General features: G+C 36.0%; 1 protein-coding gene across 3 annotated transcripts; it reads right to left on the bottom strand.

Annotated features, from left to right (window-relative positions):
* Nucleotides 1-3,487: 3,487 nt before the first annotated feature.
* DTWD1 (DTW domain containing 1) lies at nucleotides 3,488-25,552 on the bottom strand. Of its 3 annotated transcripts, XM_082842968.1 has the most exons (7): nucleotides 25,463-25,552; nucleotides 24,364-24,440; nucleotides 21,014-21,332; nucleotides 15,168-15,311; nucleotides 12,960-13,209; nucleotides 5,618-5,724; nucleotides 3,488-4,559 (listed from the first exon to the last, which is right to left on the bottom strand). In XM_082842968.1, the coding sequence occupies exons 3-7, from the start codon at nucleotides 21,275-21,277 to the stop codon at nucleotides 4,503-4,505; spliced, it is 822 nt and encodes a 273-aa protein (XP_082699094.1). In that variant the 5' UTR covers nucleotides 21,278-21,332; nucleotides 24,364-24,440; nucleotides 25,463-25,552; the 3' UTR covers nucleotides 3,488-4,502. The 3 variants fall into 3 exon arrangements, with proteins under 3 accessions (XP_082699094.1, XP_082699092.1, XP_082699093.1); XM_082842966.1 differs by lacking the exon at nucleotides 3,488-4,559 and having other exon boundaries at nucleotides 5,386-5,724; XM_082842967.1 differs by lacking the exon at nucleotides 3,488-4,559 and having other exon boundaries at nucleotides 5,386-5,724; nucleotides 25,348-25,492.
* Nucleotides 25,553-25,595: the final 43 nt, after the last annotated feature.

Raw genomic sequence — 25,595 nt, 5'->3', positions numbered from 1 at the left:
TCCCTTTCGCAGGCTGCAGGTTCATAGTTCCCATTGTTTTTGGTGTCTGCCCCTAGTGGCTAAGGTTGGTTCAGTGTGTTTTGTAGGCTTCCTGGTGGAGGGGACTAGTGCCTGTGTTCTGGTGGATGAAGCTGGATCTTGTCTTTCTGGTGGGCAGGACTGGTCCAGTGGTGTGTTTTGGGGTGTCTGTGGGCTTATTATGATTTTAGGCAGCCTCTCTGCTAATGGGTGGGGTTGTGTTCCTGTCTTGCTAGTTGTTTGGCATAGGGTGTCCAGCACTGTGGCTTGCTGGTCGTTGAGTGGAGCTGGGTCTTAGTGTTGAGATGGAGATGTCAGGGGGAGCTTTCGTCATTTGGTATTACGTGGAGCCAGGAGGTCCTTGGTGGACCAATGTCCTGAACTCGGCTCTCCCACCTCAGAGGCACAGGCCTGACACCTGGTTGGAGCACCAAGACCCTTTTGGGAAGTCTGAAGTCTTCTGCCAGCATTCAGTAGGTGTTCTGTAGCAGTTGTTCCACATGTAGAGGTATTTCTGATGTATTTGTGGGGAGGAAGGTGATCTCCATCTCTTACTCCTCTGCCATCTTGAAGGTCTCCCCAGGATCTCTTTTTTGTCTAGTGCTTGTTCTTTTTCATACTATACCATTCTTGTTTTGTGAATACAATATAGTTTCTTTTTTTTTGAAGATATTTAGTTCTTTTTTTTCCTTTCGTTCTCTGCTTGTCTGTTTCCTTTGGATTTCCCCCACCTCTTTCTAATTTGGAGTCTTTCACCAAGTGTTATTGATGGGTGGTGGTCTTCACTGCAGGCTCATTGAGTGTTTAGCCAAACTTTTCACTAGGGTCTTTTTTTTTTTCCTATACAACCTTTTATTCAGGTGACCAAGTAGTTAATCACAGTCATAAATAATGTACAAATTAAAAATTTCTCTTACTCATGAACTTTATGGGTGAGTAAACTTTTTCTCCTTTGGGGGCTGTTGTTTTCTCTGCCTGGATTCAAGAAGTTTACAACCCTTAACAGCCTGTGTGCATTTAAATGTTTGCAGCTTCAGTGTGCTGTTTCTATCACCCTAAAGAAAACACACACAGTTCTTTCCACTGAGGAGGTGGTAAGGGGCCACATTTTTTGTGACCCAGAGCTCTGACTTTTGAACCTGATGCTGAAGATCCCGTGTTGTGTCTGCAGCACTGATGACTCAGGGAACATTTCAGTGAAGCATTGTTCCTGGTTTATTTTACTGTTTTGTTTCTCTCTGTGGAGCTGGTTTCTATCATCCAGGTTACTGGGGTTGTGGCTGGGCGGCTGAGACTGGTTAAGGGGCCCCCACACTAGGGTCTTTTAATTGTTAGTATTTGGAGGCAAAAGTGTGGTAAAATTATCATCTGCAGTAACATGGAAGACAGAAATGTACCTAATACCCTCATGGCATTGGTGAGAGTTTGAGGCAGAATTTTGAAAGAATAAGCTGGCTGCTATTCACTGCAATTTATAAGGTACTCTAAGACAAGCTCAAAAATAAGGAAGTGGTAATGTAAATATTATTGAGAGGGAATATAGAGCCTAGATTGGAAAATGAAATTGTTTTTCACCAAATCAAATGTTTGATCATTAAATATAACCTTAGGACAAAGAACAAATCCAGGGTATTGCCATTATGATGGCCTCAAGTAAAAGACCAAGCAAGGTCTAACTATACACTTATTTTGTACAACCTCTGAAGGAATTAAAGAGATGCCTTTCAGCTAAATCAAAGGGCTACTAGAAAGATTAAGGAAATTAGAAAAGCGGTATGTTCAATACATATACATTTCTACAAACTAAGCCATGAGTACTTGGAACATCTCGGGCCGAACTAGTTAGTGAATGTTTCTCTAATTCTCTTCTGCTGGTCTTCCAGACCTTTATTTCCCCAGCAACTCCCATATTTGGGTGAACCCCAATTCCTTTATTAAAGCTCTTCATTCATGTAATACTTTAATGAATCTGCTTTCCTCACTAAATACAGACTAAACCACCTGGCTTCTCTAGAAAAGAGAGGCTCAGGCAAAAATTAAATCTATTACTTTATTAGAAGGGGCAATCTAGGCTGGTGAGAGTAAGGGAGTAAGGCTAGTAGAGATTGGGAGCAAATGCAAATTGATAAATTACTGTATAGCATTTGGTTTCTGTTTCATGAAAAGCCATGAAGAGACACTGCTGATAATTTGCCAAGTACAGTTGTTTAGCTACATGGTACCTCTCTGGGCAGGAGGGTGAAAAACTATGCCTCAGAATAGCCCATGAGAAGGGAGAGGAATTTGTCCAATGGCTTCTTCTAGTCCATTGATCCAAGTTTTCCAGACAGTTAACTTCACTGCTCTTCCAGATTGCATCATCTAGCCCTTTTGACAATCACTGGGGAAACCCTGTGGCATGATGCTTCCTTGAGTCCAGAAGCGTTGGGATGGGCCAGAGATTCTGAGCACGTGGCTAGTTGACCTCAGGCAGAAGAATCACTCCAGCCTGCTAGTAGTGTGTCACTATGTAGGGTGGTAGCTATGGCAAAGTGGCTGGTGGCCTAGGAAACAGTGGGGCCAAGAATGTGAGAAGGCACTTGAGGAAGGTGTATCTGATACTATATCCAAAGATGAAACATATATGGGCACAATAATGCTGTATAATAATAGCTATAAGGCTTCAGAAGCATAACAATGGACTTCCCTTGCTCACAAATCTGGAATCAGATAGGTGTCAGTTAGGTGGTTCTGCTGATCTTGGCTGAGATGGTTCACATACATGGGGCTTGACTGGCTATCAGCCAATCGAAGACAGGATTCAGCTAGGGTGACCAGGGTAACCTGGCTCTGCTTCATGCATGTCTCACCCTCAAGGAGGCTAACCCAGACATGTATGTGTTTATGGTGATAGCAGTAGCACAAGAGTAAGTAGCAATACACCAGATGTTTGGAAATACATATGGCCCAGAAAGTACTTGAGAATGTACTTCAAAGGAGCATGAAAAAAAGAATACAGGGAGGAGTAAAAAACTAGTGTCATTTTTACAGTCTTTCATACCAAAGAAAAACAAGACAAGTACAGACAATTCATTGTTCAAACAGGTATTATTATTACTTGGGGGGAAAAACTTAAGATTTTTCTGGCCTTAGTTATAAATTAGGCTCTTATGGAGTATATGGGTTATCTTTCTTAAGACAGCTGTAAGATAGGGGCAAATGAGTTCTTTTTTCCCCCCTCTCCCTCTTAACAATTATATTTTGTTGGTTTGGAGAGCCAGTTAAATAGCAATAGATTTTGGCTCAGGAAAGTTCAAATTTAGCCCAGAGGAATCCAACTTTGGCCCTGCTTAAATCAATTCAGGCCTTCTTCTGTTCCCAAGGTCAAGTTCTAAACATGAAGAAATCCATTTTAATTCCATTCTTGAAAAATAACTGCTAGCCAGTTATTGCCTATTAACTAATAGGCAAGTCAGCTAGTTTATCTGGCTAAGAGTATGGGACTAATAATATTCAAACCTTATATAATCCATATTCCTTTTAATGAAAAGCATAATATAATGGTGACCTCACTGAACCAAATCAGAAGTCCTAGATTCTAGATAAGGTTCTACCACTAATTAGTTGTGTGACCTTATAGGCAAGTTACTTAATCTCTTTAGGCCTCAACTGCCACATATATATTAATCAGGGACTGCTCTAAAGTACAATGTTTCAAATGTTCTATTTCCACAGTATATTAGCAGGTATTACTTATTCAAATAAGTTTAAGAAATACTAACTTAAATAAAGTTCAAAATGTTTATTTCAGGACTTTTCAGCACTTTCATTTTGTGCCTTTTGAATCTCTAACAGGGGAATATAAGGTGCAGCAAACAAATTTTACCAATTACTCATTTATTCATAAAAACACGTGTCCCACTGAGTATACTTTGGGAAATGTACTGTTATTTCTAGCACCCACATGGGTGAAATTTAACAGTCAGTGTCCCAGAAAGAGGGCAACTTCAAATGGGGACATTTGAGAAAAATATAATAAAATTACTATTTACAAAGGTATAGGCAGGGTTTAGGAAAACCAGCAACGTATAATGACCTACTCTGGGGCTATTAATACCCTGGACTCATCACGATATAAGTGAAAAGGGGTAAACGGAGGGAGCATGGGCCTGAAGTTAACTGGAATAACTGCTGGGAAAGGGATGCCTGATAGGATGACCTTCAGTAGAAGGACACACCCAACCCATGGTGACCTGCCAGGAAAGGAGCAAGGGAAATAAATAATTTCATTTTCCTTTCAACCTTCAATCTCCTGCAGTGCTTCCATTTGCTGATCCCAAGCAAAAGCCAGTGGTCAAGGGGACCTACCTCACAGAGCAGAGAGCAGAATGGGAAAGAGTGGAGGGTGGATCCAGAGGGCAAACAGAAGCTATTCAGCACAGTAGGGTTCCATTCACAAGCAGCTAGATTAGATGATTAAATGATGTCCTCAGGACTCAGTCTTTTTATTTCTCCACTCTGCTTTCTTTTGCTGGCTTCATTCTAAGGCAAGTTCTTGCCACCTGCAGCAGAGATGTCACCAGTAGCTCTAGGATTATATACATCATGCTTATTTCACAATTTCACAAAATAATAAAAAGAGTAAACACATTTATAGCACTTAGTATATGCCAGCTGCTGTTGAAAGCCCCTTAGATACATTAATTCAGTTAAACCTCACCATAATCCTAAAATAGCTACTTCATTTCTTCAGAAATGAAGAAACTGAGAAATGACTGGTAGGTGAAAAAAGAAAGCTGAGACTTAGATTTAGATAGTCTAGTTCTAGAGTCTGTGCTTTCAGAAAAATAAACCCTATCTCCTGGAGCAACCATATCACTTATCAAGAAGGATGTTGGGACATGTGCTCATCCCTGGATCAATCACTAGGCACTTTGCTTGCTAAACCGGGTCATACGTCCATCCCTATGATAGGACATGATTGCTAGCAATTTCTCCCTAAAAAAGATGCCAGGCAGATGAAAAAAGCAACAAATGTCCACCACAGACAGGGTGGACTTAAGAAGAAATAGCCCTGTGGGACTGGAGCTACAATTCTAGTTCTGCCGATGTTTGCCATTAACCTTAAACAAATTACTTGAGGAGACTCTGTGAGTATAGGTGGAAAGATATGAAGATCTCTAAACAAATATCTAATTATATCTAATTACATATATATATAAATACAACACATTATTATATTAAAATATGGTAATAAAATTGAGATATGCCAAGTTGAATTTTTCAGCCAACACTATCTCTGAAAACTCCCTTAGAAATAACTTCATTTTTAAAAATATGAAGTAAAATAAATAAAACCTTATTTTTTCAAGTGGTCTTACAGACATTATACAGAAATATTTCCTAGGAATAAACAAAGCACAGTTATAATTTTATTGATTTTAGCAAAATAAAATTACATTAAATGACTTCCTAAAAACTAATGGGTAAGTTTCCTTGTTTCCTTGTCTCCAGGGCATCTGGCATTCTTTACCAACTGGTGCATAAAAGAGTAGAAAAATAAAAGATTATCATATTGTCCTTTGTATTTCTCTTTTAAAATATCAGTATGATAATCTACCAGAAAGTAGTAAATGGCTTCAATTGTGGAAAGGAAGGTATCTGGCTTTCCTTTTTGATGGCGCCAAAAGCAAGTTTTTCTTGTTTTCAACTCAACTTGTAGCAACCCTGCCAAAAACAAATAAGAGAAGTATAAATATTTCCTGTTAACCACAGGGTGTGGTACAATAATAATTTCCCTTAATTACTTTAAGGATTTTCTTTAAATTCCTTCAATCCCAATTCCAAATAGGATATTTTCTCAAATGTATTAAGGTATATACGGAAGCAATATAAAACACAGGATGAAATCTTATCCATGACAGTTATGTATAAGTCTTGGACCTGTAGCAAATTGGTTAAAAGTAGTTAACATTTAAGATGTTCATCTCTTTCTGTCTTCTACTTGCCAGTGTCTTTTTTGACTTTAATCTGTGACAGGACTAAATTCATCAATTTTCAGAAGAGTTTCATTTCCTTGATAAACTGACATTTAAAATATTGTTCTGAAATTCACTGAGACCAGGTAGGCAGGTTAGCGGTCCTTAATACTGTTAAAACTACTTCTGGATTATCACTTTTTGGCTATTATGTTCATGAACAGAGTACCTAGAGCTGTTTCATTAGCTGTCACATCTGTGTTTCAGAGACTCAATAACGCAGTCAGCTAATGCCTTGCTCCTGTATATTTAAAGAGGAAATGACTCATGAAATCATACAATAGTACTCTCATCTCTTACAACTCAGATGTCAACATACAAACCCAGAATGCTTTTAGTACCTTAGACCAATACTCAGACTCACATATTTAGTTTGCAAATTCTTTCTAAAAATCGTATTTTATTTTAAAGTGAGAAATAAAAGTGAAGAAGGTAATATCAAAATTGGCCCACTGACCCAGATTAGGAACCTCTGAGTCATCAATGATTTTCTACTATCACGCCTCACTTTAACTTAACAACTACCTAAGAAATGTGGCAGAGAATGACAAGAAATAAATAATATAAAAACATATCAAGATATTAAGAGATATGAAGGATCAAATATATATCTAATAGGAGTTCTGTGGGAGACAGCAAAGAGAATGGATGAGAGATAGCATTTAAAGAGATAATGCCTATGACTGTTTCAGAAACTATTTTTAAAAATGCAAAGTCACAGATACATGACATAATGTATCTCAAGGAGGATAAATACAAAGAAATCAGTGCAGAGATCCTCCTTATAGTACTGTAACTGCAAAAGAGCAAGACTAAAGAGAATATTTTTAAAGTAGCCATTGAGAACAGATAGATCATATACAAAAGAAAGGTAATCAAAATGACAGGAGACTTTTTATTAGGAACAATAAAATATTGAAGACTCTGGAATAAAATCTTCAAAGTGCCAAGAGGAAATAACTGGCAACCTAAAATTACCTACCCAGCAGAACTATATATCAAGAACAAGAGTGAAAAATATTAATAGACAACCAAAAATATGACAATAAACATATGCCAACTGGAGATCCAATGGAATGAATTTCTAGATGTATTTCAGAAAAAACAGTCTGAGTTATAAGAATGGTGAGCAAAGAAAATGGTAAACATCTAGGCAAATCCAAAGAACTGATGCCAGTATTAAAGAAAAACAATAATAATATCTAATTTGTGGACTGAAAATAAAAGACAGAACAAAAAATAATGAAGAAAATAACAATAACTAGGAGGGGGATGAATCAAGCTTAAGTGTATTAAGGCCTTACAGTGTTCAAAAGGAGAGGTAAAAATATTGTTTGACTTTGAATTTTTTTAAGTTACATGTGCATAGTACAATTCCTAAAAGAACCAAAATAGGAACATTAAAAAAATGGAATATGAAAAATAAAAAGAAAAGCCAGGAAAAGAAAAAAGTAGTAAAGAGCAAGATAAATAAAATTAAGATGATAGATATAGGTCCAAATAAATCAATACTCACAGCAAATACAAACTGATTAAACCTGCCATTTAAAAGACAATGATTATCAGACTGAAATACAACAGGGATGACCTCCACAAGCCTTCCATTCAATACTGCACTGGAGGTCTTAGTTAACACAGCAATACAAAAATAATAAATTAATTAGATGCACAAGAACTGAAAAGGAAGAAACACCTCTGACATACACAGAAAATATTTTTTTACATCTATGAACAAATTATTAGAAATATCTTGGGGTAGAGAAGATTTTTAAAAGACACAAAAGTGGTAAACATGAAAGATGGATAAATTCTACACTAAGAATTTCAGTTCCTCAAAAGATAAAGAAATTTAAAAGAGGAGCCACAAACTGCAAGAAGATATTTCAAACATTATTATCTATATTCTAGAATATATAAAGAATTTATACAAATAAATAAGAAAAACGAAACACTAGAAAGATGGACATAGATAGTTCATAGAACAGGACATGTGTATGGCCAAATAAGCAAACAAAATGATACTCAGTCCAATTAGTAATTAGAAAAAGGCACATTATCAATACAATGAGATACCACTTTATACCCACTCTATTGGCAAAAATCAAACATTTGGCAAGACAATGGTAGGAGGGATTATGATCGATGGGAACTCTTACACATTAATTATGGGAGGATAAATTTGTATACCCACACTTTGGAAAACAGGTGGCATTATCTCGGAAAACTGAACATTCTTATATGTAACAACAGAGCTATTCCGCTTCTAGGTTCGTTTCCTAGAGGAAGCTTGCACATGTGCAAGAATGTTCATAGTAGCACTGTGTGTAACAGCAAAAACTAGAAATAATTCAATTGTGTCACCAACAGGAGACAGAGTAAACTGTAGTATATTCACACAATCAGATATTACACAGCAGTGAAAATGAATAAACTCTAGCTACAAATTTAGAAACAAAATGGTAAGTTTACAATGTGAGTCCTGAAAACCACATACAGGTCAAAAAAAGCAAAACTAAATAATAATTTAATCTAAAAAGAGCAAATCTTTTTTAATTGAAGTATGCCATATGATATTATATGTTACAAATTTCTAATACTGTGATTCACAATTTTTAAAGGTTATACTCCATTTATAGTTATTATAAAATATTGGCTATATTTCCTGTGTTTTACAATATATCCTTGTAGCTTATTTTATACTTAATAGTTTGTATCTCTTACTCCCCTACCCCTCTATTGCCCCTCCCCCCCTTCCCTCTCCCCACTGGTAACCATCGGTTTGTTCTCTCTGTGAGTCTGCTTCTCTTTTGTTATATTCACTAGTTCGTTGTATTTTTTAGATTCTGCATATAAGTGATATCATACAGTATGTCTTTCCCTGTCTGCCTTATTTCCCTTAGCATAATGCCCTCCAAGTCCATCCATGTCGCTGCAAATAGCAAAATTTCATTCTTTTTTATGGCTGAGTAGTATTCTATTCTGTGTGTATGTTTGTGTGTGTGTGTGTGTATATATATATATATATATACACACACACATACATACATGCCACGTATTCTTTATCCATTCATCTGTTGATGGACACTTGGGTTGCTTCCATAACTTGGCAATTGTAAATAATGCTGCTATGAACACTGGGGTGCATATGTCTTTCAATTAGTGTTTTTAGTTTTTTTAAAATATATATCCAGGAGTGGAATTGCTGGATCATATGGTAGTTCAATTTTTAGTTTTTTGAGAAACCTCCACTGTTTTCCATAGTGGCTGCACCAATTTACATTCCCACTATCAGTGCACGAGGGTTCCCTTTTCTCCACATCCTCACCAACATTTGTTACTTGTGTTCTTTTTGATGATAGCCATTCTGACAGGTGTGAGGTGATATCTCATTGTGGTTTTGATTTGTATTTCCCTAATGATTAGCATCACTTCATGTGTCTGTTGGCCATCTGTATTCCCTCCTTGGAAAAATGTCTTTTCAGTTCTTCTGTCCATTTTTTAATCAGATTATTTGCTTTTTGATGTGATGAGCTGTTTATATATGTTGGATATCACTCTCTTATCAGTCATATCATTTGCAAATATTTTCTTCCATTCAATAGGTTGTCTTTTCATTTTGTTGATGGTTTCCTCTGTTGCACAAAACCTTATAAGTTTAATTAGGTCCCATTTATTTATTTTTGCTTTTATTTCCTTTGCTTTAGGAGATGGATCCAAAAAAATATTGCTCTGATTTATGTCAAAGAGTGTTCTGCCTATGTTTTCCTTTATTAAAGTATCTGGTCTTACATTTAAGTCTTTAATCCATTTTGAGTTTATTTTTGTATACGATGTTAGAGGATGTTCTAATTTCATTCTTTTACATGTAGCTCTCCAGTTTTCCCAGCACCACTTATTGAAGTGATGAATGCTAGTTTTAACAATTTTGACTCCTTCTCCAACAAAAAGAAACCATCCTTCCCCACTGCATTCCCCCAAGCCTTTCTGTGGTGGATCTTCAAGGATGTTATGCCATTTTTCACTTGAGGGCTTACATTTTATGATTAAATTAGGCACTCAAACTTCAAATGTTTTATTTTGACAGCAGTAAAACATCTACAGCTCTCTGTCTGTAAAGTCTGGCAAAACAGTATGTTACATTGTTAAGGGGATTCTTGATCTCAACATTCATAATAAGATAACAGAAACAAACATTCCAATACACTACATTTGAGGGTTTAAACTGAGGTTTAGAGTTGGTTTGTTCAGTTTAATCCTATCAAATGATAAACCGTTTTAAAACCTAATGGCAATGATTTATAACAAAAAAAGGGCTGTTTCTTGTGGAAGTAACTTGGCTTATCTGGAAACTGGTATTTCACATATGTAGAGATTATAAATATGCCAAGCCCTAAATATTTCTTGTGGTGCAATGAGGAGCCAGAAGAGGCAGGGGGTGAAATAGGGCACGCAGAGAAGACTGACTCTAGAAATCCATTTACTTCATGATTTTGAAGGGTTTAAGAAATCCCTTTTAAAATTCTGATGTAGCACAGAATTGAAATATATGATACTTTCTATGTGATCTGAGAAACAGAAATTTTTTGTACAAATGTGATTTGAAGCCTTAAGCACAACGGCTGAAAACATTTGAATTGTACCTCAATAGTTCCTTTTACAATTTTTTCAAGTGTTATCACTTATGTTCTTCACTTGACCTTTTCAATTACCATATAAAGTAATTTAAAGAAAAGGCTCAGGAAAGTCTTCAAACTGAGGAGTAACTTGCTGCTGTAACCATCCAAGGTAACGTGGCAGGCAGTACTCCAAAGAGCGGGACTTTAGGGTTTCATCTATTAAACATTAGCAACAATGCTGCAAATCTTATGCTCCGTCATCTTTCTCTGTCTCTGTCTCTCTCTCATACACACACACACACACACACACACACACACACACACTTCTTTGTCTCTATCTCTCTGCCTATCTGTCACACGCACATACACCCAAGCACACAGAATTAGAATGACAAAGCAATCTTTCTAACATGTATGCTGTTTTCAAGAGATATAAATGATATAAATAAAGTTAGGTAAATCTAGCATTGTCGCTCACTTTAGCTTGGGACTAATTATCACAGGATTCCAAAAAGTGTCATAAACTTTCTTTTCTAGAGGATGGATATTTTTAACAATTGCCTGGGAGAAGCTCTCCCAGTTTGAAACTGTTTTGGAAACTGCCTAATACCAACTGGGTAGCTCTTTTGCTTTCTAATCATACATGGTACACAAATAAAGCCATCAAAGAGCTAGAAATAAACCTAAAGTTTTTAGAGAAACTACTGAGAAAGACTGAAGAACTGAGTAAGGTGCAAGGGAACAAGACAAGTAACATTCTTCATATTACTAGTTGTGTTATTGGGCAAGTAAAGCAACTTTTTTAAACCATTATTATTAGACACTAAGCTTTTCACTCTAAGAGAAAAACATACAAACATAAAACAAAAGAAAGTAATGTTAAATCTGAATTGGAACTATCCATGTGAACTCATAATATATATCTATTTATTTCTTTTGGCTCTGTCCACTGAAGCAATGACATCCAAGCAGTAATAAATTTACCAGATCTTGGTTTCTAATACCATTCCCCACTAAAAGAACCACAGCTCCTTCAAGTAATTAATTCTAGGTCTGGGGCAGGAAAAAAAGTACAAGTGAACTTGGGACATCCTGTTGTAACAGAAAGACTAATTAGGCCATGCCACAAAGGACTTGAAGGGCTCCCAATAGCAAAATTTTAGACAATTTGGACATCAAAAAGAATACAATCATGATACATTATAATACACTGAACTAAAAGGAAATCCATAAGACCACAGTGATCTCAAAAAGAGAAAAAAAGAAGAGGGAAAAAAGAAAAGCTCTTCTTTACGTAAGAATGCCAGCTAACAAATGTAGAAGAAATAATAATATTAAAATTTCATCATTTTGTAATCCTTAATGTAATTACTGATTTAGGCAACAGTCATCAATAAATACTAAAACCACTCAGTAAAAAGCAGTTGGGAATAGTTCACCATCTTAAAGCATCACCCCACAGATTACTACTAATTTCAATGAAGAAAATAACCTTTATAATGGAGAAATTTGGCAATCACCACTTTAATCAAGGAATTAAAGTTATCAGTAGTAATGGAACAACTTACATTATATCCTCCTGATCTGATGTATACAACCTGAGCTATGAATAGGTTAACCATATAATTAATCAGCCAAACAGCTTCATTTCTGAGAGTGAAAGGGGATGCTATTAATAATTATATCAAAACAATAAATATAAACTGGAATTGTCATGGACAACCCTGTATTTATCCTTATCTGAAGTATCCTTGCAAAAATATTTAAACTGAATCTAATATTGAAACATTCAGACAATTGACCTATCCTCTTCACACAAGTCTAAGTCATGAAAAACAAAAACAGGGGACTGTTCTACATTAAAAGAGACTAAAAAGACATAATAACCAAATGCAATTTGAGTTTACATGCTGCATCAGAGGAAAAGAGCTACAACAGATATTTTGGGGTTAATTAGGGAAATATGAATATGGACTGCATATGAGATATCACAGAACTTTTCTTAATTTTCTTAGAGTGATAACGGTATAGTGATTATGCAATTATTCTTAAAAGTTGTACACTTAGTTATTTAAGGGTGATGTATTGCAAAGTCTGCAACTTACTTTCAAATGGTTCAACCAAAAACATATATGATATCTAAGTACACAAACATACATATAATAGAGGAGGAAAAATAAAGCAAATGTGGCAAAATGTATGTGTATTCAATGCAACTCTTCTTGCAATAAATCTGTAGGTTTGAAGTTCTTTGAAATGAAAGTTGGGGGACAGAACAATCAAAAACAGGCAACATTTTTTTTCTTACCTTGCAGTCTCTCATCAGTGAATATTTTGTTTGTTTGGTTCCAGGTGCTATCTATGAATACTATTTTTTTCAGTGTTGTGTCTTTGCACTTGCTGTCATTCAAATCCTGTTCTTCAGTTTTCTTGCGTTTAATGAATGGCTTGTCAAGGTCATCATTTTTGCCTCCAACATTATTTTGAATCTTTTCTTGGAGATGAAAAGAAATTTCTTTTACTGAAACAGAGTTAGGTCCAGGAAAAACAAGTGCAACCTAAAGCAAAGAAGCTTAAGTTAGTAGTGTGCTATTATGATCTTCAAAATTAATAAATTCTGACTTAAAACTTTAAGAGGAAAAAATACGTTGAGTATCTGAGAAACAAGCATTAGGTTCTATTATATGTGCCTCTTTAATATATATGGTAAAGTTTTTGGCTCTTCCCTAGTAATTTATAATCATAATACACTACCTAGAATTATTTTTGTACTTCAAAATAAGTTATTCACCTATTGAGAGAAGCTCAGTTAATTGTACCTTAAATCAAAAAACTAAAGTCTATAATATTTCATAAGATAAAAGGCAAAGTATGGGGTACTTTGAAAAAGAACCATTGAAAAGTGCTCAATAATTAAATACCATTTTCACCTATAATAAGCAACGATAAAACAAATGATACAGCCAGTGTTGGTGAGGAAATGGTGTAATAGGCCTTTACAGCCATTACTGACATCAGGTTTAAATAGTATAACTCTTTGTGAAAGCAATTTGGCAATTTAAGTCAAGAGTCTTGAAATGTTCATACCCTTTGGTCAAATAATTTCACATATGGGAATTTATCTTAATAAAATAATTCTAAACACACACCATACTCACAATACCCAGAATATTTGTTAAAGTATACTTATTACAGTGAAAAACTAAAACTAAAGAAATCTAACTTTCAAGGAATAATTCAGTAAATTATGGCACCTCCTTTCTTTCAGCATGTTTTTACTGAGACCTTATATACTGTACTGTATATCCAAAGTATAAAAACTCCTGCCACAAAGCAGGCACCCAGTAAATATCTGTTAAATGAACAAATGTTGATAGAATCACAGATGTTATCCTCCATATGTTTCTCTATTTCCCAAGTTTTCTTGAATGAAAATGTATCATTTTTAATATGAAAAAATAAATATTAAAATAAACTTTAAAATCTTGAATTTATAAACTTCGACATTATAAAAGTTTTTCAGACATTCACGATGCATGCCTACATATCCCCCATACCCAATAAGTAAAGTCCAGGGCTTTTTAGTTTTCTTGGACTATAATCATGTCACATCTTTTTATATTACCTAGCACTGTGTTCTATTTAATTGACATATCTGATAACCTAGCTGACCAGAGAAGGAAGTACAAATATATTCCTAGATCCGAAACTCATATATTATTTACAAACACAACTTTCTATAAACTCAACCAAAAAATATAAATATATTGATAGGAAAGGAAAAACTTACCAAGTTCTTCCTTGAACAAATGAATGTATTTTTAATTTTGCTTCTAAATTAACCATACCAACAAATGTTCCCCCAAGAGACCTAAAAGGGTTTATGTGCTTCTTTCAGAAGTATTCAAGCCCTAGTTTTTTGAGATCTATTACAACATCACTTTTCAACAAGACCAGCTGTCACTAACGTGACCACTTCAACTATGTGAAAACCAATTAAGAATCTAGAAATGAGTAAGGAAGGCCTCTGAGTAGCTAAAAGAAATATTACAAAGGCCATGTACTAATGCTCTTAATTTAGAGAGAATTTCTAAAAATCCTTCTACCTTAGTCTGTCTCTTCTTCTTCTGGAGAAATTCCAACAACATTTGTAATCTGGTTTCTCAGTTTGTATCAAATTAGACTATCTATGTGTAGTATAGGCAGGAGAATGGAGACGGGAGAAAAGTAAAAGCAGGCCTAGTAGTACTGGCAAAGAGTAAAAACCTGAAGAAATAATGCAAACAATAAAAAGTAGAAAGACAGACTCAAAAAAGCTCAACATCTAGGATCACTTGATCTTTGAAGACAATGGTGAAGTAAACTGTGCGTTGTTTAGTGCTATATAAGATTTAACCCTAGATCACTAAACAAAATATTAAATTATGTTCAAGTAAGTTCAGAAAGGCAACGGGGTTTAAAATTCATTTTTTGATTCAACGTGAGAAGTTGTAAAAAAAAAAGATAAGCTGCCTACTTCATGGTCCTTTTCTTCATATTCTGGAATACAAGGATATGTATAAATATTCACAAATTCAGGTGCTAAGAGTTTTGCATGTATAGCAGTGCTTTTGCCGTCTGTTTCATTTGGATGTTTAATGATGTCAATCTTCAATGGAAGCTAAAATTTAAAGAAAAAAGACAAATGAACAAAACAAATATAAAAATTCTAATTTTTACATTAACAAAAATGGTCTTTAAAGCTTAAATAGCAAGTTCACACTAAGATCCTATAAATACAATTATGGATTGAAAAGTCATACTTTTCTAGAACAAATACTAAGAATGGTAACAGTCATAAAGGAAACACAAATTTATTCCTCAATATTGTTAATCATGTACTAGAACAACTATTTTCAACTCATTTAACATAGAATCTTCTCTTATAGCAATGTTCCAATGTCACTTTCATTTAAATCACATTGGCACTGAGTCATATTCTTTGCATTTCAATATCTGTGCCAAGGACATTTTTTATAATTCCTATAAACTTTTAGGTCTATTAATTTTACAATATATTAAAAGGAAACATAAGTTTGGGCAAAAGCTTTAGATCTAAAACTCAAGCTAAAATTTTTTTCCTTAAACATCTTCTGAGGTCAAAGGTATTATCTTTTATTTTAACATCATGATTCTCAGCATAATTAACAGCACAAGTGAAATTAATTATTAACTGGAAAAAACAGTAACAGAATGGTTCTAGGAGGTACACTCTTTATATAAGAAATAACTCTCTTCAAAATCATTTTGCCTATTTTCCTTAAGGTTTCATTATTTAATTACTATGAACTATGTCCTGTCTCTATGCAAAAATAATATTATCTGCAAATTTCTTGAGTTAGATTTTTCTATTATTTCACTGACTTGTTTGGTTTAGTTTTCTGTATAATGCTTGTACAAGTCCTGCATTCAGCCATGATTATGAAAATAAAAGACAAGTCATATCTCCCCCATTATATATATGAAAGTCTCTGAGATGGATTCTTTGCTGTAGAGTTCAAATGACTTGTTATGATAAGCACTCTTCCAGCTCCCATCCCACACTAAAAGGCAAGAATCTAGGCATTTACCCTGGGGCACATAGCTATTTTACCATGGTTACAAAATAGTTACAAAACTATTTTTCTTGTTTTTTAAAACAGCTTTATTATAGAGATAAAATTGATACAATAAATATATTTAAAGTGTACAATCTAATGAGTTTTAACATGTTACACCTTTGCACTCATCACCACAATGAAGATAATGAACAAATCCATCACCCCCAAAAGTCTTCCTGTGCCTCCCTCCTTCCCCTTTTCCCCATCAACTACCACCCACAGTCCTTAGACAACCATAGATCTGCTACCACTATAGGTTAGTTTGTATTTTCTAGAATTTTGTATAAATGAAATCATAAAATATGTACTCTTTTCATCTGATTTCTTTCACTTAGAATAATTATTGTGAGATTCACCCATGCTGTGTGTATCATTAACTCCAGAACTGTTTTTTAAAGGGGCAGTTGCTGTATGCTACTAGATGATCCCAACCGAACATAGTTTATCTTTCAGGATGATTATATGGAAAGAGGACAGTATATACCCTAGAAGGGTCATAAATATCCCAAATCGTTTTCAATCTAGGGTTTCAAACCCCATGTCTCCTACCCTCCCACTCAGGCCTAGTGATCATTTATAAGTTGGAGTCAATTGCTTCAAATCATCAAACCAACTTCTAGTTATAGAATATTTGCCATTTAAGTAGGCAGTTCACAAACGATTTTACATCAGTCTACCTCTGGCTGAACTCTGCATCAGACTTTCCTCATGACGCTCAGTCCCAGCTGATACTACATTCCCTTTCCCCAGGGTCTCTCAGTACCAGCTCAGCATTATCTTAGCCCAGGTAAGGTAGGAAAGAGGAAAGAAGAAAAAGAAAGCAGGTCATGACAAAGTATTCTAATACTAATGAAACTGACTTTCTAATACGGCCGATGAGCTGAAAATTCCAAAGGTAATCACCAACATTTCTGATCAGCTGGCTATCTCTGAAGGATATAATTTAAATCAAAAATGCAGGACTGGGGGATTCCCTGGTGGCACAGTGCTTGAGAGTCCGCATGCCGATGCAGGGGACACGGGTTCGTGCCCCGGTCCGGGAGGATCCCACATGCCGCAGAGCAGCTGGGCCCGTAAGCCATGGCCGCTGAGCCTGCGCGTCCGGAGCCTGTGCTCCGCAATGGGACAGGCCACAGCAGTGAGAGGCCCAAGTACCGCAAAAAAAAACCAGGACTGAATGTTATTAATGTATTTTACAAATCATGAACCTAGCTATTATGGACTAACATCTACAAGTATAAAACAATTATGCCAAATTTGTGCTCAAAAAGTATTCCTGGGTGCCAGTCCAGGTATATTTAGTTCCCCTTGAGTAAGCCTGAGAATTATACTATGAAACAAAAGCCCAGACATGGGTCAAATCATGAAAATAGGTAAATATATGTTTGTGCTCTAGTTTGTACATTTTAAGGGAAGATACATCTTAAATAATGACACGGTGCAGAGTAATACCACTAGAGTTGACCAGACTGAGTTCAAGTAGAAATGTTCTGTTTTCAAACATTTAAAGAAGATCAATCTGTTCTCTAACATCTATGTTTTCTATAAGAGATTTACCACAAATCTTTCTGCCCAAATTTATCAAAATGCCATTAGCAGAAAAACCTAAGCCTTTTTCCATGTGATTATCAACTTTCCCAAAGAGAGTCTTTTCAATTCTAGAACTCTAATAGAGCTGAAACTTTCTTTTATCTTATGATTTTTTTCTCCTTTTTTTAAAAAAAAACAAGAGCACCTTTTACCTTTGCTTATGCATTTGTCACAACATTTAAAAAATTATACTCTGCATTAAAAAGATACATATTGTATATATGTGCCACATCTTCTTTATCCATTCATCCGATGATGGGCACTTAGGTTGTTTCCATCTCCAGGCTATTGTAAATAGAGCTGCAATGAACATTTTGGTACATGACTCTTTTTGAATTTTGGTTTTCTCAGGGTATATGCCCAGTAGTGGGATTGCTGGGTCATATGGTAGTTCTATTTGTAGTTTTTTAAGGAACCTCCATACTGTTCTCCATAGTGGCTGTAACCAATTCACATTCCCACCAGCAGTGCAAGAGTGTTCCCTTTTCTCCACACCCTCTCCAGCATTTATTGTTTCTAGATTTTTTGATGATGGCCATTCTGACTGGTGTAAGATGATATCTCATTGTAGTTTTGATTACTCAGCCATAAAAAGAAACGAAACTGAGCTATTTGTAATGAGGTGGATAGACCTAGAGTCTGTCATACAGATTGAAGTAAGTCAGAAAGAAAAAGACAAATACCGTATGCTAACACATATATATGGAACTTAAGAAAAGAAAATGTCATGAAGAACCTAGGGGTAAGGCAGGAATAAAGACGCACACCTCCTAGAGAACGGACTTGAGGTTATGGGGAGGGGGAAGGGTGAGCTGTGACAGGGCGAGAGAGTCATGGACATATACACACTAACAAACGTAGTAAGGTAGATAGCTAGTGGGAAGCAGCCGCATGGCACAGGGATATTGGCTCGGTGCTTTGTGACAGCCTGGAGGGGTGGGATAGGGAGGGTGGGAGGGAGGGAGACGCAAGAGGGAAGACATATGGGAACATATGTTTATGTATGACTGATTCACTTTGTTATAAAGCAGAAACTAACACACCATTGTAAAGCAATTATACCCCAATAAAGAGGTTAAGAAAAAAAAAAAGTCATTTGGAGATACAAAATAGATAGCTAGTGGGAAGCAGCTGCATCGCACAGGGAGATCAGCTCAGTGCTTTGTGACCACTTAGAGGGGTGGGATAGGGAGGGTGAGAGGGAGATGCAAGAGGGAGGGGATATGGGTCCATATGTATACATATAGCTGATTCACTTTGTTACACAGCAGAAACTAACACAACATTGTAAAGCAATTATACTCCAATAAAGATGTTAAAAAAAAGAATGATTATATGTATATGTGTAACTGAACCACTTTGCTGTACACCTGAAACTAACACAACATTGTAAATCAACTATACTCCAATAAAATTTTAAAAAAGTTATTTGGAGGACAATAGGAGAAATCTGAATTAAAAAAAAGATACATATTTATGAATTTAATCCCTAGACTAAAATTTATAGCTTGGGAGGTGCTTACTCATTATGTAGTCATCTTCCCTTCCCAAGCAGGCTATCTAAAAGCAAATGCTAAACAATTTGTAAAAATAAAGTCGAAATTAGAAATAAAATTTTGCAGAGTTTTTATTACTACTAATAGTAACAGTATTTTAGTATTTATATTAACATATAAAATTTTATTTCTGGCAATTAAAATAAAACACTTCAGAAAATTCTGCACCATCCAGTAGGCCATTTAGAGTTGATCAACCTCTTGGCATAGTGTTTTGAGTTATTTTGATTAAATAGTGGACGACCACTGATTTGAAAAATAATCCTCAATTATTAAATTCCTATGAAAACATTAGCTCTGCCAATATATTATTAACTTTTATTATTCTGATCTTCAATCCTTTTGAATAAAATATATCTTAAGATAAAACTTTTAATGGGATATTTTCTATATGTGGCTATGACATAAATAGATGAAATGATTCTGTGTATATCTCCAAAACTATACTTCAAAATGTAATATTCTTATAAGATAATGGCAACTTAAAAAGAATTATTGTCCTCAGGCTCTCAGTTTTTCTGAGGTAACTGTGAAGCTGATTGGATTCCATTCTTACTTATTCTTGGGCAGTAAACTTTCCAATAGCCTATAAGAGTGATCTGAGACCCCTAAGCAGACCATGGACTTGCCAAGATGACATGTAGGCTAAACTACAATTCAAGTAACAAAATATGAGTGTTAAAGTATTTTTCTTACTTGAAAACTTAAATGAACCTTAAAATCACCACATTAAATATCTTTAAATATAGTTACAACTTTCATACTGGCAAGTTCTAATGAGTCCATGTGTAGGTTTGGTCTCTTTAAAGTTCTAACAGGCAGCAGTCAAATTTCATACACTATTTGATTTGCTCCTAAAGTTCGGGTCACTGTTAGGCAAGTTAACATACACATAATAAATTTTTTGATTACGTAGACATGATGGTCTACAGACCTTTTATCTACTCAAAAATAGTCTTGGTAAGCAACAAGTATAAGGTAAGCAATCAACTCAAATCAATTTTTTAAATCTGGCTTTAAATCACAACAATTATAACACAGCCCAATGAGTAGGTCTTAGTCTTTCAATTTTAGTTTTGTTTAGTTTTGGTCACTGACATGTGCTCCATCTCCACGTACAGGATGGGGCTGAACTCATGATTTTGCTTAAGCAAAAATCAACCCTAGTTCCTTCAGGATATGTTTTCTCAAAGGGCAGTCCAAGGCCCTTGAGGTAGTTTTTGAGGCTCCTTCATGTAGTCTGTAAACTTGTCTCTTGTAGTATTCAAGTTTATACCATGTTTTTTTCTATGTAGTAAATGAACTATAATCATTAATTTAAAAAAGTAACTGATTTCATTAAAAACAAGAGCATTCATCTCAGATGCAAGTGTTTTGGCAATGTGTGCCTCTTTTTCTAGAGACGAGGAAAAAAAATATAGGTTTACCAATCTACACGGTTAAACTTTCTATTAATACAATTCATTTTCATAATAACATCATTTATCAAGCTTATCAGTTATATTAGAGTAGGTATATATGAGACGTGTTTTTAAAATCTATTTTCCTACTTCCAAACAATTAAAGTTCTCACCAACCTTCACACGTGGTATCTGTTCAATAGGTACATTCTCAACTGGGACGTAACATGTATAGCAGTAGAACATTCTTGAACCACCACACTTGAGACATTTTGATCTTCCATTTTGCTGAGCTTTTTGAAGAACTTCTTGAGATGCTAAGCATAAGTTTTGAAGAGGATATTCTGCAGCTATGGATGTAGTTTGTGACTGTTGTATTTCCACAAATTTTGAATTATCTTCTTCCCTTTCTTTGAGAAATATAGGTGTATTGAGAGACATTTTTCATTCAGACCAAAGTTTAACTTTTATTTCTAAAACACATATCATAGATGCACTGAAAAAAAAAGTGGGAGGCAAAATAAAAAACAGAAAACATTTTACTCACTGTTTCTACCAAAAAAAATTACTCAATTTAATTCACAACTGTGTGCTGTTTTTAGTATTTATTAACAAACGTTAATAAGTTTTTTAAACCATTAAATTAGTATGCTTTAAAATACAAAATGAAAAAGCAATATATTCAAAACAATAAATTACCCTTTTAAGCTATTCCCTCCATAAAAACAGGAAGGCTCTTGCCTAGAAAAACTATTTCAAATATAAAGTTTAGGTATGAACGATCTATTTTTCAGTGACTATTTTTGTCCCAGAAACAGTAATTTTGTTTAATATTAGGAATGTAATGTTTTAATGTTAGTATCAGCCAGGAGAGTATTCAACCCTGTAAGCTCTGACTTTCAATTAATATTACGTGATATCAGATCTCAGTCTGAATGCTAATGAAAATCCAAGGTTCCAGTGAAATCAGTAAAATTTAGTTAATGTTCTAAAAGATGTAGTCTTCTCCAACATAAATTAAAACACATAAAAATATAACTAAACAGCCATTAAAATAAGAGGCATTCATTACCAATTATAACTTGTAAAATATCCCAAAAGGTGAAATACATGACTATATATAAAGATATATGCATATATATAAAGATTAAAGTGTAATCTTATAAATGTTAAAATTTTACAGAGTAACATCAATGTTCACCCACTCTAAGAATTCACACTGCTTTTCAAAAATATATACCATTCAGATTCTTCAGTTCTAGAGGTAAAATAGTAATTTTCCCACTTAAATATTTCCTTCAAAGAAGGATGATGGCTGCCAAAACTGTTATTCAAATATTTTGTAAGCACAATATACTTCGAGGGAGAAAAGAGACTGGGGCCCATTTGATTTGATATGCATTCCAAAGCTGTAAAATGATTCTCATATTCTAAAGCCTTATGGCATTGTGGTGTTTAACTATGAGACTCCAGGCACTTTGAGTACAAACACTGACAGGAGAAACGCTGTGACTGCAACAGAAAACTTTCTGTGCTCTCCCAAACAGAAAGTGAACAGAGTCCAGTGGAACATAATATACAACATAATTTACTAACAAGAAGTTAGTGATACTAATTTAATTAGTCATCAGGAGCTTTTTATAGATTGTAAATCCCAGGGAGCTTGAGACCCAAATAAAGAAGTATAAAGAAAAAAGATGCTAGCCATTGAAGGAAAAGTAAAATATACTTGCCAAACTTACCCAAGGGGAAAGCCAAAATACAATAAATATTTTTGACATGTACTGATTAGGTACAGGTTTACATTTTGGGTTGCTCAGAGAAAGTGATATTTGAAAATGATGATCCAACCCCTTCTTCTTGCCTCACAAATGGAAAACGTTATCTGACCTCCACTCCAAATCATCTACCTAAAAATGGCTTTTATCTTTGTCAATATGCCCTCAATGACAGAAAGTGCAGGACATTAAGCTGCCACCTTTTCTTGAGGCTCATATCCTTTTAACATTGCATGAAAGTCATCGACCTTATCTCTAGGAAAATGTACTTACAGACACAACATTTTGCACACAATTTCAGGTGGTTTGCAGATTTCTAGAGTCCATCTACAAATCTGGGTAAAGAAATCTTGCCTAAGATCAAAAATTCATTCTAAGGACAGGAGCAGCCTTAAAAGACTGAGAAGAGATCCTATTAGTCTCCAGAAATCGGAGCTACAAATCCTTCGTTGGCCAAAAAAAGGTCAACTCTCACAAGCCAACAGAGGTCTCATCACTACACTTAGGAAGTTAATTGGTACCTAAATCCTCTTGGTTTGGGTTTGTTCTGGTGTTGCCTGAGGTTCTTAAAAACATTTTTAGGCTAAGTCTTGAGTTACCCAGGTCATGGGGCTCAACCTAAAAAAGAAATTGGAGTGGTCTAATTCAACCTGACTCCATTTCTCTGGGTATTCCAGTAGCTATGTAGGGGTTTGCATGTGCTGCCATACCAGGCCTACTGGGGAAGTATGCAGTCCCCAAGGGTGTCGTGAAAGTCAATGTGGTTGCCTGACATTCAATGAAATACTGCTGGTGAGTTTTTCTAGAGCCCCAAAGTGCACTCCTCCCGAGATGCCTCAGAAATATCCCCCTGGGCTTCCCTGGTGGCGCAGTGGTTGAGAGTCTGCCTGCCGATGCAGGGGACGCGGGTTCGTGCCCCGGTCCGGGAAGATCCCACATGCCACGGAGCGGCTGGGCCTGTGAGCCATGGCCGCTGAGCCTGTGCGTCCGGAGCCTGTGCTCCGCAACGGGAGAGGCCACAACAGTGAGAGGCCCGCGTACCGCAAAAAAAAAAAAAAAGAAATATCCCCCTATATTTCACTTGGACTTCCATGCATATAACTAAATGAATATCAGCAAAGCCTTATATAAAATGTCCTTCCTCTACAAAAATCAGACAACACAAATACCTTCAGACAGTGAAAGGTAAATGCCGATGGCTCCCCGACGTGCCCCGCCTACACACTCCCACCTAGGGCTGAGGTGGCTACACAGAAGAGGCGGGCAGTTCCAAGTTAGGGGTGGCTCCCTCCAAAGGTCTCTAAAACCATATGACCAGGATATCTGTCCTGACCTAATCAACAGCCTGTCTCTAATATGTACAAATCATTTGTTGCAAACATGATGATTCAAAACTTTCAAAACATACTTGTTAACATCAAATATGTGTGGGAAATACAAGTGAAGTGGTGGGGGTTACTGAGAAAACATAAAAAAACTTTATTCCTAAGAAATTAATAAATATTTTTACCTTGATGGTTCACCCATCATTCTGCAACCTGGGTTGAAAACAAATTAATTTTTTCTCCTTCTACCCTCTTTATCCCCAACTTAATCAAGTTGTATCAATTCTACCTTGCACATAATCCTCTATTTTTAGTCTCAAAGTCAGGATTCTAGATGGCCCATGGCCATCTAGAATCTCTTACACCTCTTTACTTTCATGCACTTATTACTAGTTTCACATACTGTACTTTAATTTGGAGTTACCTTTTAGTGAAACTATCCCTCCTAGCAGTCAGCTCTCCAACAGCAGAATTCTTTACGGATCTGTCCTGTTCCTATGTCTTACGGCAGCATGAGGAATTGAACAAATACTTGTTAACTAAATCAAAACCATTCTGAAAAAGAAGTACCACTATGCACCTGCTACTGAAGTATCTGACAAGCATTTATGGGCCATCTGCAGCATGGCAGAATTAGCAGCCTGGCAGATTTTTTTTTTTTTTCTAAAATAAAAATGGAAAAGGCTCCTAGCTACAAGTTGACTCAGTTCCCAATGGAACATTATATAAAACTCCCCTATTCTGTACTTTGGACCAATTCAGTACTAGATAAAACCTACTTCAATTTTTTTCCCCCTATTTTTAAGAACCTGGTCACATATGTACAGGTCCAACATCCATGTTAAAAAACCCAAGGTACCAACTTTTTCATACAGGTTAACAGCACCCTCCATACACACCACCCAACATGTGGTAGACAGTCTTGCCTTAGTTTTTCACGGTACATTGGGGCTCCGACAGAAGTAATTCTTAAAATATTGTGGTTTTGAGTCAAGCAGCGATTTAACATCCAACTTCGTGGAATTGGCAGCTTGAAGTGTTAATATACTTCCTGACTTATCCTACATTCCCCCCAAATAATTCAGACATAAGGGACAGCCTCTTTGCTTATTATGTAATCATAACCTTAATATTTTAAATACATTGCATGGCACACTATGTCTGTACTAAGTTTCTCCTTCCCTGATAACCAATGCCCCCAAACCACTCCAAACACTAAAAAATAAAGAATAGGGTTCCTAGGGGACTAACTTTGCCTGGACAGACTTTTCTTGGGGTGGAATGCACTGAAAAAAAATTTTTTTTAGGGAAAATTCGGACACCCTTTTCCCAGAGGGCCCACAAGATCTTAATGTAAGCGCCCGCGCAGAAACCAGGTCCCCGCTCACAAAGAGACACCCGGCACGACCTCCGGCAGGGCCCGGCCAAGGAGCTCCACTCTCGCAGCTGCCGGGCTCCGGCCAGACGTCTGGTCCCCACAGAGGCGCGGAGACCCAAACGAGGGATCTCGGTGGGACTCACACCTGCACAACCCACGGGTCCTCGCACGGCTCCACGCGTCTTCCGCTCCGCCCAGGACCGCTGCGCGCGCCCGGCTCTAGTCCCGCCAGGCGCGACGGAGCGCTTTCCGGGCTACACCGGAGGGAGGAGCCCAGC

This window comes from Leucopleurus acutus (assembly GCF_964270905.1).
Source record: "Leucopleurus acutus genome assembly, chromosome: 1".
NCBI lineage: Eukaryota > Metazoa > Chordata > Mammalia > Artiodactyla > Delphinidae > Leucopleurus > Leucopleurus acutus.
This window is presented reverse-complemented; position numbering and strand designations above follow the sequence as displayed.

What these genes read in the sequence shown, in the direction of transcription:
- DTWD1 (XM_082842966.1), bottom strand. Translation starts at nt 21,277, where the DNA reads ATGTCTCTCAATACACCTATATTTCTCAAAGAAAGGGAAGAAGATAAT. An exon ending in AACAGATACCACGTGTGAAG is followed by an intron (nt 15,312 to 21,013) that starts GTTGGTGAGAAC and finishes TTTAAATTTTAG; the next exon opens with CTTCCATTGAAGATTGACAT. An exon ending in ATGAAGAAAAGGACCATGAA is followed by an intron (nt 13,210 to 15,167) that starts GTAGGCAGCTTA and finishes TCTTTGCTTTAG; the next exon opens with GTTGCACTTGTTTTTCCTGG.